The 21,970-nt window shown below is 37.2% G+C and overlaps 1 protein-coding gene across 1 annotated transcript in view; it reads right to left on the bottom strand.

The window, feature by feature from the left end:
• The window catches only part of LOC102226955 (gamma-aminobutyric acid receptor subunit gamma-3-like), an 87,935-nt gene that overhangs the window by 41,349 nt on the left and 24,616 nt on the right, over positions 1-21,970 (bottom strand). The window contains exon 3 of the mRNA XM_005812909.3: positions 20,648-20,715. Coding sequence (XP_005812966.2) covers positions 20,648-20,715 — 68 coding nt within the window. The remainder of the gene's footprint in view (positions 1-20,647; positions 20,716-21,970) is intronic.

Raw genomic sequence — 21,970 nt, 5'->3', positions numbered from 1 at the left:
CATTAATAAGATCCCAGGTTCAAACTTATTTCATTTATATGATATTGAAGCATAGGTTTGACGTTGAACTCAAGGAAAATACATTTTAAGATCTTTGAACTGATGTCTGAGTGGAAAACAACAACAGATTTGTCTTGAAGGAAAAGCAGGTCAGCACGATGAGGCGAAATCCATTATTAAAGAGAGAGGATGCATACAAGGCACGTCTGACTTCATTAGACGCACTCTACCTGCGTCACAACAAATCACTTTGTCCTCATCATTTTCACATCAGGTTGCTCAATCCAAACTCGACACACATTTATCTTTCACCCAGATCCAAGCATTGATAACCATAATGCCAGGCGTTGCGTTGTTAGGATGTATATTCATGGAGATTCAAATCCTGAGCCTTAAACTGTCAAAGCAGGTATTTTAAAAATCAGCTAGATTGGCTGAGGCAGGATTCTCATGATTACCAATTTTCTAAGTAATTACAATGATTCATCCATTGTTGAGCACTTGTTGTTTCAGTACCTGAGGGGAGTTTGTTGGAATAAAGATGCTAAATTACTTGAACAGAGCACTTGGTGTTACTTAAACTTCAGGAGATGTAATTATTTTGAAGGTTTTTTAAAATTGCCTATTTTTTGGGTCTGATTGCACTCATAAAGAATATTGTTGTTTCATAGCTGAAAATTTGACTGTTGAAATCCTAAATGGCGTCTCTCTGGGTTTTTTCAGTGTTTTAAGACACGATTGGGGAAAAACTCCAGATGCCTCCAAATCCTGAACAGGACTGACATGAAAATTGGATTATTGGAGACCTTGGTCCCTTAGCTTTAGCTTAATATTTGAAAAACTGGAATAACATTCCTATGGCAATGGTAGAAACTGCTAATGTTAAATATTTAAATTAGATTTTGACTGAAGATCAATATCTGTTACAGCTGAGAATCAGTTCTCTGACCCTTTCTATAAAATAAATAAAAATAAAAAGTAGCATCCCTACTGCATAACACAGCCACCACTATGCATCCCAGCAGGAATAATGTGTTTGGGATTATGTATCGTTCTAGTTTTCCACTATAAAGATTTCTTTTTAATGTAAGCCAAACAAAAAACCCCCAAAAACGCTGTTTTCCTCCCATCTAATATTGTCATCTTTTTCTTTGTTTTCCCATTTTGTCTCTTATTAGGGACGTAATACTGCCCTGATAGAGATTTGGTATTGCATTATAGATCATGACTCACAAATTGAGTTTTTACATAGTTTTGTACATTATCTTCAGATGCCTCCTTTTAGAGGCTTTGTTGAAAATAATGGCCTGCAGCTTAGATGTGGAGCTAAATATTCTTAGCCACACCTGATTGGTCCTTGTTTTTGTATTTATGTGCTTTTGCAGGAGTCAAGACGGTTGACATCAGAACTGTCTGACTATTATTAAAAGCTTTATTGTAACTATTTCTATACCTTCCTTTCACACAGAACCTGGTGCAAACATTCCATTGTTTCCTCATAAGATCACGTTTGATATCCAGATGAGATTGTTCCTTCACCACTAGCTTTCTGCAATGAACCCCTCATTTCAGTCAACTTCTGCAATGAAGTGAAACAAAAGCACCATTAAACACAAGGAACTGCAGCGCACGCATCCCCCGCCTCTTTAAGCCCACTCACCAGCTCTGCTTTGTGAGTGCCTCCAAGTGTAATACTGGTGTAATAACTTCAGTACCACATTTTATCTCTATTTCATATGTACAGTGCTTTGACAATGCGTACCTGTTTTCTCACGTTACAAAACAGGATTATTTTATTCTGTTGTATTCTTGGGCCTTATGAGTGGTTTGCACCTTTCAGTGATCCCTCTGTATTTACTTTCATGCAGTTTTTTCCTTTATGGGAGACGTTGATATTGATACATCCACCTCCCGGAGAGTTTTGTTCACTTGGTATGCTGCTGAGATGGGGTTTCACTTCACCGTAGAAATGATTTTGCAAACATCGTATATTCTGTGGACATGCAGCTCTTTTGAGTTGTGGAGTTCATCAGCGCTTTCTTCCTTTCTTTCTTTTTCTTGCTTTGTCAGGAAACACCAATCTGTAGATTTTGTGACTCCAAATATTGTAGCAACTTCTTGGATACGTTTCCAGTTTCAAATCTTAAGGATAAATATTACAACAACTTCACAATGGCTAAGGATCTCAGCATAGTTGATTGCTTCTGGAGTTGATTTCATCCACGGAATTTTATTTGGGGGCATCAGATTAAAGGGGGTTGAATACAAGTTCATACCACACATTTTTTAATGAAAAAATCTAATGTAATTTCCCTTCCATTTTGCAATTACACACGGTTTGTGTTTCGGTGGTTGTTGCACACAAAAATATGTCTCTAGAAAAATTAACAGACCACTTAACATGAGCAGTTTCTCTGATTTTACTTTTTATAGGTATATGTCTGAGTAAAATGAACATTGTTCTTTTATTCTATGAACTACTGACAACATGTCTCCAAAATTCCAAGCAAAAATTTTATTATTTATTTGCAGAAAATGACAAATGGTTAAAATGTAAAAAATGCAGTGCTTTCAGACCCCAAAGAAAACAAGTTCATATTCATTTAGAAACAACAATAATAACATTTTAGCTCAGGAAGAGTTCAGAAATCTATATTTGGTGGAAAAACCAGGAGGTTTTCAATGGATTTTGAACTGATTTTGAACAAACTGCTTGTTGAGTAAAATTTGAGTAGTTTTGTCCAGAAGTTGAAATTCAGACCAAAGTTAATGTGTTGGATTAAAGTTGGACTTCACTTCCAAATTAATCAAACAAATGTCATAATGTCAGGCTTCGGTTGTGTAAAGAAAGAAAGGATTAGTTTTATTGAGAGCAGTCTTCTATTCAATTTAAAAATAAATTTGAGTTTCTCAGGTTGGAGAAACTTGAGCAATTTCTTACTTCAAAAACACTAGACACCATACAATGATCTGCTAGAATGCTTTTGAGCTTTCATTAAGATATTTTAATGCTTATAAGTTCTGCCTGCTTGGGTTTTATGTAGGTTTGAGTTCTAGTACTGTGTGGTGTGATCTGCAATAAAAGTACAACTTGTGGGGCTAAAGATAATTTTCTTGCTAAATGTAATAAAAAGTGAGTTTGGGGGCTTCATATGTATCTCACTGATAATGGTCTCCACTCTTCTGTACTGCTGATCAAGTGGAATCCAGAAACACTGTGTTGCAGTTTCTAACATGGAGATGTGAAGAAAAGGGAATCTCAAGCTTAAGCACAGATCACTGACTAATGTGTTTCTTCAGGCAAAACCAATGCTGCACAGCTGGTATAAATATTTATGAGTGAAATATTAATCTCCTAGTACTTGGAAAATTAGTTGCTGGTCTACATTTAAAATTTGAGGAGTAAAGAGAAACGGGAACAAATCCTTCCAGCTGTGATGAGGTGGCATCATTCTGCCCGGTATTTCAATATTCTGGTTTATTCTTGGACTCTTCTCATCGTCGCTGTGAGTAAACACGGAAAATACCCGGAGAATACCCCTCTGCAGCCTCACAGTGATGCCCCATGAATGGTGACAGGCAGGGATGAAGGTAAACAGGCGACCCCTCACCGCCACCGCTTAAGGCTGACGATGAACTTGTGTCACATGAGTAATAAGCACAAAGGAGAGCAGCACCTGCAGATACAAGAGGCGTTTTGAAGGCAGCTTTTGTCCTGATGTGGAGGTAATTTCACAAACACGCTTTTGTCTTGTTCGCTGGGAAAAAACAAATAAAACGAGACGTTTGAAAAGAACAAAAGAGCCATTTGCATAGCTGGCTTGTTTGTTCAGTCCATTTGTGGGGATAGGAAGTGAAATGAAAAATTATGTCCGGCTGTTTTTTCCTTGAGTCCATCACCTGTGCTTCTTCAAGTAAGATAAATGGTTTATTTATGTCTGAGCTGTTTATAGTGGTGGCAACGGAGAGGATCCAGATTTTGGGGGAGTGGTAGCAGTTATGCTAATTTATATGCTAACAGGTGGCCACAGCAGTGAGAAATATTTTATTAATTTACTATGGATGAATAAGTAACCCAAATATCATTTTCTAGTACTGAGCTGCTAATGGTGGCAGCACGTCGAAGTTATTGTTGTTATAGACTTTAGTTCATAATTTCATTGGGTGTGACGTTGCTGTTTGTTCCCTCTCATTTTGGATGCTGTAGCTAGAAAGATTTTTGCCCTTATTTTTTGCTTGTTAACATTTATGATGTGTAACTCTGGAAACTAGTTTTTTTTACAACAGGGAGCAGCTTATTAGCATCTCAAAAGCTCAAATTGAGATGAAATAATGTCATAGCTGTCATAAACAGTCTTTAGTCAGAAGCCTCTTCAAATTTGTTGCAAGACTGACTGCTACCTCCCTGCCCACATAATCTCTTTTGGAATCTCTGATTCAAAACCTACATTTCTAATAATTTAACCTATAAAACAAGCTTGTATTAATAAATATAAAATTCTTTTTGGTTAACAATGTAGGCAGATACTGAATTTGAAACCTATATTAGCAGTAATCTGGAGTTTTTTTTATTGTAAATATCTGTTTGCTTCATTTTGAAAGTTCCTAAAAGTCTCATCATATTTAGCAGTAGCAGTTCTAAAGATAGAGGAACCAAAAGCTAAAACAAACAAAAGCACCAGTTTGTTACCAGTAATTTGCTGGAAATAACTTTAGTGCATTGTTTATAAGATCTGGTAGTGGAGTTTAAAGTTTTAGCTGTTTTTAAGTTGCTGAACTTTCTAATTGACCCTCTTGTTAAGAAGTAGCAAACTAGCATTGCTCCAAAACACTGAATCCAGCAGGTGAGATATTCACGGCTCAGAATTTCTCAATGCAACCCGTATAAAAGAAATAAAAATTTGTTTTTACATGTTGTTTCCAACTAGCATAATGAACATTAATGTCTTTTAGAAACTCCTTCAGAACAGATTGTTACGGCTAAGCAGCATCTGGAATTGCTGACGGCTGACTACCTCACAACACAATGCATCCAATGGCCTGAGGATCTGGCCAACTCACCCAGCATCAGTCATTATTTTCCACTATTATGTCCCATCTCTTAGATGTTCACAAGTGCTTAGCTCAGGCCTTTAAACTCATCGGCTGCTGGAAAATGTTGCCTTGCAAAATATTCACAGACTTTGGGGAAAAAAATAAGCGGTGGGCATTTTGGTGTCTCTGATGATCACTTGTGGTTAAGAGTTTTGTGACCTTTTTGTAATGTATACAATTTACTCTTGTCATACAAAATGTACTCATTAAAATACCACTCCTGTTAAAACTTAGTTAGCCTTGTAGACTGCTAATTAGATTGAGCAAGCCAGGTAACTAAAACTCAAGTTAGTGTATTTGTGAGATGTTTCCTGATTTCACCATTTATTTTTGAGCACAAAATCTACCCATTTCTAGTTTCCTGCACAAAATAGATGTTTTTGTTTACAAAAAAAAATCCAGGAGAGATATCAAAGTTCAAATATGTGCAAAAAAACCCCCCAACAACCAAATTGCCTCTCTCTGTGATTTTGCCCATGGAAGTATATTGGAAGCATAGACACCTTGTCTAAACAACCTCTAAGCTAAACACAAGCAACCCAAAAACAACAAAGAAACGGCCCCTGAATATAAAACACAAAGACTATTCAGATTTAGTTCATCATTTCTAATAAAAACACTGGTTTTGCTAATTGAAAAAGAGAATGCTGTTCTAAAACGTGGGAGCTGTATCCTCCTATACCTGATCACTTTTATGTATGTAATTGGATTTTTAAAATTATGATTGGGGTCGAGGATATTTCCACTTCCTGATTTCTTTTCTCATTCCGTTAATTGGGAATTGCTTAGCCGAACACGTTTGTCTTAAATAAGGTTAACAGCGGCTATATTATAGCTAAATAGTAATGGAATCACAAATGCATATTCATGCATATCTCTGCATCTGAGCCACTGTGTTGATGCTTTAAGCCCTTTTTCTATCTACCTAAAGATTTTTTTTCTCCCCCAAGGATTCAGAAATGGTTCTTTAATCAGTGAAAGCTTAAGTCAACTCGTTCGCTGGTAAAGAGTCTTGCTTTAAATGCTAATTTTCTGTATGAATTGATTTTTAAGGAAAAGGGAGTGGAAAACAAGAGTGAAAAATAGAGGAATTGTAAAAGAAGCAGTGACTGATGAAACTGAATATGGTGTTGAAACAAAATGAAGGATTTTATTGTGAATTATTTAAAGATTCAGGTGTAAAGAAGCAAAGGAAAGAAACTACAAACATGATTTAGTGAAGCTGAAATGATTCCTGTGTCAGCAAATCGATACTTGCTGACTCTCATAATCGCCAGTCATTTTTTAATACCTCAGCACGGTCACAGCTAATCGAGACATGATATGAATCTGTACACTTTTAAGCTTCAACAACGACATGCTGTAAACTGTGATATAATGAACTCCAAGTCCAAGTAATTAGTTTTTGAAAAGCTGTTTGTTTTTTTTCCTGAAAGCTACTTGTACCCGGCTCTAAAGCTGGATGTCGAGATAAAAACCACAGTTCCAAAGACTTGACATGACTCAAAAATGCAACAAACGCAACTGCTTACACTTCACAAACATAGTAAGCATGAATATGAAAAGCATGTCTGTCAGAGTCTGAGCGGTTCTTATTTTAGACATGCCTCTCAGTCTGTGCTGTCCACATAGAGGTACATTTACTAGAAATGCAACTGTTCTATATATTCTCCCCAATTAGGTATTAACAATATGTACAGTTCATATTGCCATCGTCATAAAATGTTTACTTGGCACTACACACATGCTTCCCTGCTTGAAAGTTTAAAGCTTTTCAACTGTTGTGCCAATGAACAATAGTTTTCAGCTCATGCTGCAGTATGCAGGTGCTTTGTCTGCGCCAGTGAAGATTAATCGCACTCAGATGCTTAAAGAGTAAGAGGTTTTTTAGAAATTGATAAATTTATATGACTATCGATATGGTGAGTAGAGCACTGAACTGTCACCTTAATGGTTATTGGGTAAGAAAAAAAGGGAAAATTTAAAATAAGATGTCAAAATAAGCTTGGTCAGCCATTTGAAAAAATACCCCATTCATTACAATATTGAAGTACGTTATGCTCATTAACCATTTAAGTTTTAAATCTGTTCATTTAACTGATTATTTAAAGTGGATTTTAAGAATTATTTAATTTTTCCTACTAAACTGCTGCAATTAAAGAATGGAGCCTATAATCGTGGAGAGATTTATAAATCTGGTTTTAACCAGAAACCACCAAGAACTCCTTTCATGTATTTTGTCCTTGGAGAATTTTTAGTGAACATTGGAGCTGACTGAAGTTAATGGCATTAAAAAAAAGCACCACACAAATTGCAAAAAGTTGCGAGAAAAGCAAGTTCAAAGCGTACTCTACCTGAAATACGAGTCACTTCTTTGAAAAGGTCACCAATAACAAGTTTGTGAGGCTAATTTGAATATAAATCTAAAATACAGAAGTTTTTCATCCAGTTTAAAATCTTGTTGAGCACACTTTTTCCTGACACCATTTAATGTCCGTCTTGTTAGGAATAAAAAGAAAACCTAAGACCTGACCTTCTCTGCTGCAATTAGATAACCTTTTCTCATGAATTTTCAGCCTCGGTTTCCTTGTTTCAAAATGAAAAGCATCACTGAAGGTCAAAAATGGAACAAAAAAAGAGAAAGAAAAACAACTTCCGCAAAGGGAAAATTTCACATATACACCCACGTACCGGGACTACATTAAAGAGCACTTTAAAGTGACGTGTGACATCTGGGAAATTCTCCGTCGTACACGACGACAAAGACTCTTCTGCTCGAGCTGCTTTCTCTGATTCATGAGCCGTCGCTGTGCTCCTGCTGTTAACTCGCACACTGTTGCATCTCATCAAATCCGAGTGAAAACACCATTCGTATTACTATTTTTTTTTTTGTTTCGCTTCCCAATTTTGACTAAATAACAAGTTAGCTTCATAAACACTGAAGAGAATCAAGTGGCCCTTAAGAAACATCCAAGTGGCTTATATAATAGTCCTTGTGGGTGTAAAGTATCATCTGATAAATAAAGGGACCTTGTACCAGTCTTGAAAACTCATTACTGTCGACAATTGATTGACTCTCTTCACTGATGTTAAAATTCAGCATCAGGAATATTGAGGCAGTCTCATTAAGAAAGTCCGCTGAGATGGCTGTGCTGATTTTTGATAGTTATTTTTATGTCATGGACATTTTCTATCGAGTAAATGTGCTCTCCAAAATTGTTGAGTTCGGTTACTTATTGCTTGGACTTAAATTGGAGTGCAGAAAATTTGAGTTAGCCTCAAGTGTCGGAGACCTTTTAGCTGTTTGAGTGTCACAGTTGTTTCCTCAGACCCATTTATTTTTATAATCGGACCGTGTCTCCTGTCACTCACTGTTCTGACTCCTTCCACCTATTCACCTGAGCCTCAGACGCCAACAACCAGAATTGACTCTCACGGCTAACACACCTGTTCCCCTTTGATGAGATGACATACTATAGCGACAGAAATTTCTTAGAGAAGAGCAAGTTGGTGATGGGGATAAACGGAGAAGCTGTTTGAGGAACTGTGTGTGGACAGTTAAATGTGGAGAAAGAAGAATCTTTGGAAGTATTACGGTACCAGCCTTTACATTTAAACTTCATTTTTACTGTCAGATATGAAAGTCTGGACTTTATAGTCAGGTTCTGTATGCGTTTAGGAACTTGACCTAGAGTATGAAGACAGGAGTTTATTAACAACTTATGTTTTGGATAGTATAGAATTAACTTTTTAAATTGGGCCACTCACTTTTTCTAATGAAAAACATTTTTTCATCTGTATATAAAGAATGTGTGTTGCTTAAGCTATGCTCTGTTTGCATATTTCTGTTTGCAGTAGTGGGTTAGAATTTACACTCCCCTACTGTGATGGGTTATTTTTGCAAAGAAATCCACAATCCTTTCTCTGTACTTGAGCAACTGACCCCGTTGGGCTGAATTTTCAACGATGAACACAATTTTTACAGCAAGGTAAAATATTTATGAGTCGAGTTCAATTGAGAATACAATTGTCGTGTCAGTCGCTCCAAGGATCTTGCAGAATGCAGTGATTGAAGCTCGACTAGTTTGCATGAACGACCATGAGAAAAATAACAAATTTGCTACATTTGGCCTGGCTTAGCTGGAGATATTTGCAACAGCACAAGATGCAGTGATGATGGAATGAGGCATAAAACCTGATCTGTGTCCTTTGCTATCACTTGAAGCAAAAACTAGTAGTTGAGTGGTGGAAAAAATGTAAAATAATCTAGAAGCCAAATGAAAACGAAAACTCAACACCGATTATATATGCAGAGTAAATTTATAGGTTTAATAAATTATACAGTGATGACTTCCAGTGAACAAACTTCCAAAAAACTGCAAAACAGATGAAACACTGACTTCCTTTAAATCAAGTTGAGCCCTCCCATGCCTCTATGTTTAGAGTGCGATACAAATAACCTTGACCTGACCTCTTGCACCATTTTATATTACAGTAAACTCATATCTATGGATGTTTTGATTAGATTCTTAATTTTATACGAGTCACTTGCTCTACTGCAAAAGTGAAGAAAAAGAAATGACACCAGAATAAAAATGGTTTACTACAAACTTCCATAATGTTTGAATGAAGGTCCGGATTTTTTTTTTATATTTCTTGAACTCATATTTCTGAAATCTACAACTAGCATCCAGACTTAGCAATCAATCAGCTCTGTGTCCTAAATGTCCTGCCTTGCTAGTAGCACACACCCACAACTGCAGAGCCGTCTGAGCTTTTCTGAAGACAGGACTCAAAGATATGCTGGCAGAGAAAAGATGAAAATACCATCCCTCATCGCTGTGCTGCTGCTGTGGACCTCTCTATCAGACAGTTGCACAAACTGTAGACTGTCAGAAAGTCAATAACCCAGGCAGCTGGTGAGATCCCACTATGGCTGCTAATCTAGTCTAAAAATCAAATCTACAGCTCAGTCTGTCTGTAGACTGTAGCATTAAGCACTAATAAGCTAACATTAGAGCAAGACGAGTCGTGGCTTGTAGTTGTACCGAACCCCCGACTCCGTTCTCCCTGGGGGCTGATCGATATGGCAACAGAAAGTTTGCCCAATAAAAGTAGCAGAGACCACGATTTTCACAAGCAGAATTCCTGCAAAATGCCATCAATAATGTTGCTGCAGTGATGAATATAATGCTCTGTAGGCTAGATTTGGTCCAATTTCAGAGAAAGAGCTGCTTTTAGAACAACTCTTAGCATTTATTTGGCTTTTTGAAGATTAAATCTCTATATTTGCCAGATTTTTAAAAAAAATCGTACTCTATTGTTGTACACGGTTTATCAGTAATATAAAATAAAGAGGAAAAAGTGTCATGTATTTGCTAAATTGTAAGTGAAGCAAATGATTGAAAAATGCATTAAATCTGCTTTATGTAACTTTTATAAAATATATTTTTTTACAAATCTGTTGAAACTGCCACTTTGTCACAATAGTATAGTACGAGACAGATTATCTGTAAAAAATATATATAAATAAATCAGAGCTGAAGGTAGTTGTTTCTGTCATTGGCACACTTAGTAGCATCTTCACAAGATTGATTGACAGCGTAAAGATGCTCCTCCTGGTTCTGATTGGTTGTTGTTCATGAGGAGTGATGCATTTCTTTAGACAGCAGTAGTTTAAAACTTTGAATCCAAACGTGTTGACCAATACTAAACAAAGTCTTGTAACTTTTTAAGCACTGAACAATCAGTTTCTACAGCAACACTTTCCATTATCTTTAAGCCATGCTGATCCAAATGACAAGAAAGAGGCTTGAGATATTTTACTTTACGTGAATCTAAGAGTTTCACTTTTTGAAATGAGTGAAAGATTTTTTGAGATGCACCTGTATGATATTTGGCTTCTGGAGCCTGAGTTTGATCCGTTATTGTGCTGTGTTGTTCAATATTTCACGTGCCAAATAGATGCAAGAATATTATTGTTTTTCTTCTGAATGATACATGCAGTTTCCAGATTTTAGTCTAAGAGACCAACTCAAAATGCTAAATTACCATGTGAAGAACTTTTACTTTAACTGTTTTGAGAGAAATTAAGGTAAGTAGCAGCCAGGTGCTTCTAATCAAACGCACTTGATTAACTGGTAATCAGCAAGTTTAAGCACCTCTATAAAAAGACTAAATTTTGCTATTTTTATTCAGTGACGTAAATCAAACTAAGGCAGATTTGAGATCAGGTATTTTCATTTTCCAGCAAAGTCGCTACATCTATATTTATACCTTAGTGTATTTTTAACACTGAGTATGTTTCATGTATATTTCCTCTCAAAAGGTAAAACCTTTGATAAATCGTTAAACCTCGTGACTCACAGCAATACAGACTATATCATTTTAATGACAGTTATGCAGATTATTATACCAGCAGGTTGGCTCAAATAAGTGAAGAAAACATCAACAGCGCATAAAAATGAGCAGAGATGTATGAAGAGAGATGGAGTAAAACACAATGTTCCTTTCTAGCTCCAAGACTCTCCTCAGAAGAGGGTTGGAGCCTTTGATGTGTGTTTCCTGCACGTGTGTGTTTATCAAAGGCAGATGGATGGCTACATTCAAATGTGAGTCGGCGTGAACCTGTGTGTGTGTCCCTGCCGCAAAAATAGCTCCTTCAGTGTTTTCCGAGGGTCAGGAACTCCTTCAATCTCCACGGACTTAATTATTCAGTAAGTTTTACTGCAGCTAGAGGATTCGCCGTTTCTTCCATTCGGGAGGGAAAAAAAAGGCTTCATGGGAAACCAAAGGTTCAACGGATGAATCGAACAAAAATAAGAATCCGCGAGTCAAGCATCCAGCTTTTATTCACAGCCAAACTCAATAATTCAAAGGGGACATTCAAGTTGGTTGACTGATTTAGTGTTTGCCTGCGTTGAGCGAGCTTTTATGCAAAAACACACCTGTTTTATCAGCCTCGATCGTGTAAGTACAGCCGCAGGATATAAAGCATCAAATCAGATCTGACTGAAATGGAAGCAGCTCAATCTGTCTGCTAAAATTAGATCCAGGTAATGTTTCCTCGTGGAACAGAAACATAAGATAAACATCGACTTTGTTCTTGAAATCTGAAATGAATATCAGTAATTCAAATTACCAGTTCTTAATTGCCACAGTAAATTGAAATTTAACAAAGGCTTTTAGGATGGTTACTATGGTGTACATTGTTCCAAACCCAACGATAAATCTTTTGATAATTGGTTAACAATGTACAAACGCTTACAAAAATATATTAATATTATGCATGATGCCTTCACTTTTTCCAGTTTTTGGGTTTTCTAAGAAGAAAAGAATATAATGATCTAATCTTAACCAGCTTCTAACATTGGATGAGTATAATCTGGAACACTAAAAAACTGCATGATGAGAGAAAAATCTTATCAAAACAGTAAATTTCTACATTAATTTTTAATTATACAACCAGCTCTCCAATAGTTTCTGAAACAATACATCCAAAGTTGGGGTGTTATATATGTGTGTAGATACCAAAGTCCTGTATCACCAAAATACCACCAATGTGTTTGAACATTGGTGAGAAGATTTTTTTTTTAAATTATGTTGTATTTGGTTTTCACCATTTCATGTTTAACGCCTCACATCAGACAGAAGAGCAAGCGTATTCTTAGATCTAACATGTCGTATGCTTTGACAACTCTTGGCAGCAGCAAATGCCATCAGTCTTTATTGTAAATGGACTTTTGATTAATGTTTTTTGCAGAATTGTTTTTAACCATAGCATCAAAGTCCAGACTTTGACTAGGTCTAGTAAAAAAGCAATGTCTAGTTTATCTGAGGTTGAATTGAACAAAACTATGACAATCAAAATAGTTCTGTTTAATCCTAATTTAATTTACTAATGTGTTATTTTCCAACATAATGAGCTAATTAGTGGAAACAGTTATTTATTATGAATAAATTATAAATTAAGCCAATCAAAAAAATCGAATAGTTTCTGCTGTTCTAAACTCACTCTATAAAATAATTACACAGCCGATTGCTTCCTCATTTCTTCGCTATGAATTTCAAACCGAGTAACAAAAAATAAAAATAAATAAAAATTTGAATTGTCAGCGCCTGATGACAACATGCTATAAGCCTGGCTGCGCTGTATTGTTGTGACCTGCTGTCTGCTGTGGGTCAGTAACATCTTGGATATGCTCAGGCTGATGAACAGAAGGTTTCTGTGCAAGAATGACAGAGCTGTGCTGGACCGATGGTGTGCCAGTGGCACTAATAATCTGTCCTCCATCTGAGTCATCGTTTTTCTCGTTTTCTTTCTTTTAATCATGGCGCGATAAATGTGTTCGTCGTCGATAAAGTCGAGGACTGGAACGTCGGCTAATTTCACCGGCTCATCTCGACGAAGGGCGACCTTGATCTCGGACCCGAACGGCGAGGATTTGTGACAACAAGGATAAAGAAAGATGAGCTCTGAAGCCTCCGCTAGGAGCACAAAATGGAAGGAGGAGAAAAGAAGAGGGATCTCGATGAGCAGATGTGATCTGAGCTGAGAGGATAACAAAAACAATACAGTCTGGAATCACTCACACACGACTTGTGCTTGAGACTCAAACACTGAAGCATGAAGGAATGACATAAAGCTCTTACTCCAACAACTTCATCTTCATGTGCAGAGTAGTGCTTTTTGTCTCAGTCCAAACAGAAAAACACACACATGGCTTTTAAATGTGATATCTGTCAAATAATGACCGATTTTCAGAAATTATTCATGTCAAAATTTATTTGCATTCATGCACACAGCTCTCTGAACTGGACAAATCAGCCTTCATAACCTGAAAGTAATTTAAACAGACCAAAACTAAAAGCAGTTCTAACTTGACCCGTTTCATTTCCACATCGTTGCTGCAATATTGTGAAATCTGTTAGCAACTCAGACTTGTCTAAAAAATAAAAAACCAAAGGTGAAGTGAGTGTTGCAATTAATTAAAATATTTCTCTTCTGTGGTTGTGTAGCGAATGAACGCATGGAGTTCAGTGTGTGTGATCCCAATCCAATTAGTTCCTAGATACCAGCAGTTCTCACAAATATAGAGCCTAAAATCTACAACAGTTCAGATATTAAAAAACAATTGTAGATTGGAAACCATATTTGTTGGCATGATCTACTCAAAGTGAAGACCTAAATCTAGTTGAGAATCTGTGTCAAGACTTATATATTCATAAATGGTCTCAATCCAAGATTGAGTTATTTTATTTTTTTCTCTGCAAACTGTTGACTCCAGACATTATCTAGCTTTATGCTGCACTGGTGAATCGGTTCATACGGGTTATAAAGCCAACAGGTTTTACCTGCACTCCATGCGTCCAGCCACTGCAGTTTTAGCTCTAATGTTCCCCAACAACCACCGCCTTCAATTGCAATCCATTTCACCTCTGAGAAGATGGGTCGTTGCACAGCTTTACGTCATTAAATCCTTCATTTGCTGCCGGAGAAGAGCACTGAATAAAGATGGAGCACATGGTAAGTTTATGTCAAGTTTAGCCTCCAGTGGTTCAGCCTCTTGAGCAATTTCCAGGATCTCTGCTTGAGGATTGATTTCTTCTGTTTTTGTTTCTACTGAATGCACTAAAGATTAGCTGTGACCCAGCTACCTACCAGAGGAGTTCTAATAGCAGCTATCCATTTCCACAGATTTTTTTTTCCTCTGACATTAAGTCAGATTTAGGTGGTAAAGTGCTGTGAGCTGTTTTAAAGGAATAGTTCGTCTTCAACTGGTGGCCATTAGCTATAGAGCAGGTTTTACAGATTAGCAGACTTTGGAAAACTGATGTCACATCTGTTGATTTTTTTCTTGAAGAGTGGGAGCAAACGCATTAAAGAACAACTGGGAGGGTTATTACTCCAAGAATATCATATTGTGGGGAAATTTATTTGAAAGACTACAGATTGATAATTCTAGCAAATCAGAGAAAAGTAACGATTTGAACAATGTTACTAAAAACACATTTTTCCATTTAGTTGTCTTTACTTTTTTATATTCACTTTCTACACCTGATTAATTATCTGCAAATTAATTGGGAAGCAAAGGCCCTTCTCCAGGTGTGAACAGATAACAAGGAGAGTATATCTTTCACAAAATCAGTTAGAGATAATAGAAAAACATTTTCTCAAGCATTCATTCTTCAAAGAAATTTAAAATGTTTAACTAGCCCACTATGGACTAAAACCTTAGCAGGCAGAAAATGTACTGTTTCCTGTACCGGTTAATTTAAATGTTGCATGTTTAGTTTATAGTCGACCAGGTAAAAAAGAAAAGAAGTACTTTTTAGTTTCAATTAAACTGAAGTAGTTTTGACTCAACAATTTTGGCTTATATGACAAAAAGGTTCCACGCTGGAAGTTGAAGGCGCTGTGCTACAACATCTTTGCGCGTTTGGAATCAAACGCAGTGAGGATTATGAGCTCTACTCCACCGATCGTATTTTGGACACGAGTGTAAAACTCCCACTTTTTGTCGGACGAAAGAGGCAGTCATCATGATTTCATTGATTGGGTAGCATCTCGGTATGAATCAACCAATCAATCGCCATCACCAATGTGGTCAGAGTGCATCTTTGTTGGTTAATTTGCTGTCTGTTATCAGGCTCTCTCAGCGCCAGCTAGAGAAACTCAGCACTTTCTCCCAGTTTTAAAGCTGCTACTGCTGGTTAATCACTCCACCATTCATCACAGTACGTCCTAAATTACCATCGGCTTCATTTGCCGTTGCATCGCCCCAGCCAGCACCCATTACCACCGCACCAAATGAAGAAAGATAATGTGTTTTGCACAATGGTAGATGAGAAGCTTCCTGGAGTTTGGTTGTTTGCAGAGCTGTATCATTGTATTTCCTTAGAGTGTGCGCGAGTGCATGCATGTGTGTATCAATATGGATCATGAATCTAATACATCCTTGGGGAACTGACCTGGTTTTTCATGTGGAACTCTCATTCAGACCCGAAGAGCGAGTGAACATGTAAAACGGAGATCTCGCTCCTCTTGATGGATCGGACTCGGAGTGCAGCGGAGTGTAAATGTTGAGCTTCGAAAAGCAAAGAGGGAAACCAGGCCAATCCAGTCAGAGGATGCTTCTTGTTCTCTCTCTCACTGAAATACTTCCCAAACAAAACTGACGCAGAGAAAACTGGAAAGGGGAGGGGAAACCAGTTGTGACTCGGCGCTAATTCCACTCCAGTCAAATCTGGAGGTGGCTGGGGATTCACGTTTCACTGATCGGCATACACTGGCCCTGCCACCATGGAACCAATCAGTGCTTACACAGGGGGGGAAATAATCGGGATGTCGCAGCGGGACTCTGTTCCTTCATGGACGGGAGCTCTGAGCTCCACAACGCAGTCATGCCCTACTGACCCACTACAGGCAGCGGGAGGCTTTAGGTTACAGCTCTCATGTTTGAATGAGGTGTAGACTGTTGGTGTCCAGTTTTGTAGAAACTAAATATGGATATTCAGAGTTTTCAAACAGAATGTTAAGTATTAAAAACAAGTCTAGGACTGTGTTGTGTTTAAGGTCTGCGGTAACTCTGGACGAGTAGCAGAGATCAACCAATCCATTGACAGGATTGTTTTTATTCGTCATGTGCATCACAATCACCTCTTTATGAAAGATTGACAGGAAGATGGAAGATGGTTAGAATCAACATCAGGCTCATGTTGGCACAGACCATGTAGGGGACGTGGTCAACATGCGATAGAAGAAGAAAATCAAACTTTTGTCTTTCACTGATTCGAACAACTAGCACTGAACACAGCACCTCCTATGGGAAACGAGGTGTAGGCAGTGTCATGCAGTGAGGATAATTTACTTCAAGGATGGAGAAACTGATCAGAAGGCAATACATCAAAATAATGCTGGGTGATAGGGCTTAAAAATAAAATATTTTTTTTCTATATCAGATACAATATAATTTAGTCCCCTTGTTTTTTTTTAAAAAAAAAACTGAAATTAAAAATGACAAAGTATTTTTAAAAATTCGCATTTACAATCCCTTCTGCGATTGGGGCTAGACTACAATTTAACTTTGTGCTGGTTTCCACTGTTTGTCACGTTATGAGTGTAACGTGACAAAATGTGAAACAGTTCAGGGTCATAAAAAGGTTTACAAACTACTGTAAATAAATCAAAATAACTGGTTTCCTTGATATCAGTTCTGGAGATGTCAAACTGCTGAAGTTTAATCCTAAGACATTTAATGAACATGATTTAAAGAGGGCAGAATATTAATGTGTTGGTTATGTTTCTCCATTGGAATACATATTCATTTTTAAACGCCCTATATGGATGTGCTTTGAACATTAAGTGGCTAAAGATGATGTGACACGCTGATTGATGTAACTTGCATTGCGCCTGTCATATGAACATTTAATGAAAGGAAAAGGTGGAAACTAAGCCCTAATTAGTTGGCTCAGAAGCTTTTGATCCTAACAGCATCATAGTTAGAATATGTGGTGGCTTTGCTGCTCTGTGCCAGACTAAATACTGCAGTGGGAAAAGTTTATCCATAAAATGTCATAACGACTCTTGCAAAAAAGCTGAATGCTTGTCAGACCTTCCAGGAATTATATTCAAATATCATAATTGCTTATCGTTTAAGACTCGGGGAACCTGATCTGATTCAAAATGACCAGATTTGTGATTGATACAAGGTTGAATATGTAAATGGAACTAAAAGGAGAAATGTTCTATTATTTTTTTAACATGGCACCATTTCTTCACATCCACTAGACATGGACATGATTCACTTTTTGCTAAACAGCTGACTGTTTTGAAGGATTGTTTGGTGTTGTGGTTTCAGTAGAACCTGGTTAAATTGTTCAGATTTTTGGGTTAGTTTTATGTTTGGAGCTGTGTTCATTTGAACCTCCCAGTGTATTTTAGTTCTTATAGATGGTAAGCCTCTGCAGTCTGGTGGCAACTGATCTCAATAGTTGATAAAATACTGTATATTTTGTAAGTTACTGAACAATCATTTCACAAATTTAGCCCGTCATGTTATATATCTGTACAAAGAATATCATATTATTATGGAATTGTTGTAATTTTCCTACTGTTCATTTGAATGCTTATACTAAACTAGGAACAAAAATCTATTGGCACATCAGTGCCAGATTTTTGACTGCATACAAAAACAATAGTTTTCTTCCTGTTTTATTAAGTTTGGAAAAAATTTGTAGTTCAATTTTTTTTCCAAATTCAATTAAAACCTAAAGTATTTACCAACTAATTGTTCATAGCAACTTATGGCAGGTTGCTTTCTCTTCCGTTTCTTCTTTTTAAGTTACTACCAGTTTGCATTTGTGTGTGAAATGGTTGATGCGTATTGTGCATCTTAAAATCACTTTGAGAATCTGACACTTGCATAAACAACTGTAGCTTTTCCACTAACCAGAATCATTCGGTGTGATTTAAATGTAGGCTTGGTAGAGCAATGAGAGGCGCTACATTACTCTTAGTGAGGTCTTTGTGGATCCGGCCCCATTTGTCTAATATATTTAGTGCCTATCCAATGAACTGTTTCATGTTTGATCTTAATCATTAGTTACACAATATGCCTTACTTTCCCATCTTTGTTTCCTTTTCTATAAATTTTTTGCAATTTCCAAGTTTAAACTTTTAAACTGTTAGTTAAAACAGTGTGGATGTATTTGGCTACCATCTTTTAAAGTTTCTTTTTAAACTAGAAGCAACCAGTTCATACTTAATAAAGCTTAATATCCCCTCTTGCAAAGAAGATGTAAATTGCTGAAAATATAAATATTTCCTAATGATGCAGACAGAATAATGTAATATTTTTCACAGCTATATTGAGCTGTATAATACTTTGTTAAACCCAAAGGGAGGATGGGTTATTGCAGTGTATAAACTATGGGGAAAAATACAATATAAGAACAAGCAGTTCCTATGAGGAGTCATATAGGGTTTTTGTTGCTGGCAGAGACGATCTCCTGTCCAGGACTTGATTGCAACAAAGCTGCAGTTATATCTCAGTTGTGCAGAGTTTTCTGTTATGAAGCTTGTGCAACATTTTTCTCTCTGGTATCAGTTGGAATCAGGATACAAAGCAGACTTTTCTGACTAGGTTTCCTCTTGTGTTTGCTGCCGCCTCAGATTTTTTTTTTTTTGGGGGGGGGGTGCTTTAATAATCAGCTGCACTCGTTTCCACCACGGAAAGCACAAACCCTGACAAGCGGGACAGCCAAGAAAAAAAGAAAAAGAAAGGAAAGAGTCGAACAGAGGCCGTTTTCTGCAGCGGTTCAGTAATCTTAATAAGGGTTCCAGAAACCCAGATCTACACTGACTGCAGATTTTGGTGTTTATCAGAGAGCCTGCTGGCTCCTCAGAGTGCAGGGTAGAAAAATCAAGTTAATGAACTGTGAGTTGGAGTCCACCATTTTGCATCCCAAATTGAATTCACTTTGGGAGTATGCCTAAACGTCCCTCCGCACAATGGCTGCATGTTAAAGCACTCTAATTATTATTGACAACTTTGTCCGGTTGGTAATCTTACATTTGAATATATATCTATTAATATATATACCTTTAAATATTCAGCTACAATACTCATTGGCAATACTCATGAAAGTATTACTATTGTTTTTTTGTTGAGTTAGTTAATTGTAAATATTGAATCATTAAAACAACTTTTTTTTCTTCTCCTAGCTGAAGAGCAATCAAATCCAAGGCAGGACTTTTCCAGTCTCAATCAATAAAAGATGAATTATTTTTAAGGCTTCTTCCATAACTGTGCATTTTTTAATAAATGTGGAGGGTGTTGCACACAACACTTGATCAAATGAAATCTGAATGCATTCAGCAGCTAAGTGTAACAGGTGCATACCTAATTTTTAATGAGTTTAGAGCTCTTCACAACATGTTTAAAGGATCTCATGTCATCAGGGTTTTTTTCCACGTTGCTGAGCGATAGTAGCAGCTCAACATCTGGCTAATTTCTTAACACATCTAGCTCAGCTAATCTCTGCAAAGCCATACACTTATGTTGTGAGGACGGCGAAAAATTAAACTTACTAGAATGTTTTGACAGTGATGGAACAGATTTTTGAATAATAATCATCGAGAACAAACTGCTAATGCTTTGAGAAGCAACTATTTTCCCATTGTTGCAAATCAGGCTTTTACGTTCAGCAATTTGCTTTTTTCTATGCCTCTAATCCAGCATTCTGGTCTTTTTGGAAAACATATTCAAAGCTGTTTTTTTTCCTTTGATTTCTCATGACTATCTGCAGAAAAACCCAAACTGGCTAGTTTTTGTTGTTTTTGTTGTTTATTTTTCTGGCTTGTTCCGCGCTGATGAAGCAAACCAAAACCCACACCTGTCTTTCTTGGCTCGCACTGCAACGGAAACATCTGTGGCGGCACAGACGACCTCCAAATGCAACATGAGAAATGACGGCGCTCATGTTTGATGAGGCTCTGGAGTCAGGCTACAGTAAAACCTGCAGGTGTGAGGATGGAGAAAACCCGACTCACCATGTCGATGGATGACACAGGTCCGATGCTGTTGACGTAGATACCCACGTCAATGACGGTCGGTTTCTCTGCAACGAAAAAAATGCCGTTAACGTGAGCATCCAATGCACATACGGTCCTTTAAGCAAACTTAAATGGATATTATTGATATTTTGTGTGATAAACTACATTATGTAGCAACCATATTTATTCTAACCTCTGATAGGGCATTCATTTAACATTTGCATCAAGTTTCAAAATAATCTAAACCCATGTTACATTTTCCCTTTGATTCAAAACTATGCAGCGTTTTGTGTTGGACTGTCGTCAAGGTTAGTGCTTCTGAGCTACAAAAGTTCTTGGGGTGTTAATACCTTGTGATATATAGCTGTCACTCTTTCCATCCTGCGGCTTGTATGTAACCAAAAAACAGAAGTATAAATAATCAAGTTAAAAACCATGCTTTTCATCATTCAGTGTCACCTTGGCTAATAAAGCCAGTTCATTTCCTTTTGCAGGCAGGCAGAGCCATCAATCCACCCTGAGAAGAAAGATTTACACTTCTAAAATCAGAGAAGCTGCGCTCTGATTCCTCAAGCACTCCCAGAGTTACCATGGCAGGTAATAGCATTTCCAGTCAGCACCAAGGATCTTGGCTAAATTTACTCTGCAGGAGCATTTGACTTGTTTATTCTGAAGCAGGAATGTGAAATAAGGTACAGCAGAACACGAGCCATGTTAGGACAGACAGACATTTCAAAATGCATAGATGCTTTAGGGGAGAGCTTATATAAGGTGGGAGAGCAAACTTTTCATGAAAAATTCACCATGATTCATGCATTATTCTCTGTGCATGCTTTTTTATGCTTTTCTGTGTAACCCATACATACTAGCTTCAGCTTATTGAAACAAAGCATTCCCATTAAAACTGCATCTTTGGGAATTAAGTGTTTGCTTCACTAATGTATCACCTAAATTAGGCTCTGCTCTAATGTGCCTAAACATACATTAAAAGTCCGTTATGTTGTGATTCTAGATGTTTTTTTCTTCCACATATAACATCTAATGGAAGTTCTAGTTCTACACTGCAAGGAATGGAGAAGGAGAGACAAAACTAAAACCCAGTCTCACTAATTGGCTTCTCCCTTGCATTTCAATAGCTTGATGACGATACCCAGCGCTGGATGCAACACACTCCAGCATGGCCTCTTCACACATCCTCTGCTGTAGCGTCTCTATTAGCCGTATCAAGTCAAACAAATTCTGCAGCATGACAGTCACAACTCTGACACCTTACACATCGCTATGCAACACTGCTACAAGATGGATGCAATTGATTGTCAG

Source organism: Xiphophorus maculatus, chromosome 24 (assembly GCF_002775205.1).
Source record: "Xiphophorus maculatus strain JP 163 A chromosome 24, X_maculatus-5.0-male, whole genome shotgun sequence".
In the NCBI taxonomy this organism is placed as follows: Eukaryota; Metazoa; Chordata; class Actinopteri; order Cyprinodontiformes; family Poeciliidae; genus Xiphophorus; species Xiphophorus maculatus.
The sequence above is the reverse complement of the archived record's forward strand: the minus strand, read 5'-3'. Positions and strand labels throughout refer to the sequence as shown.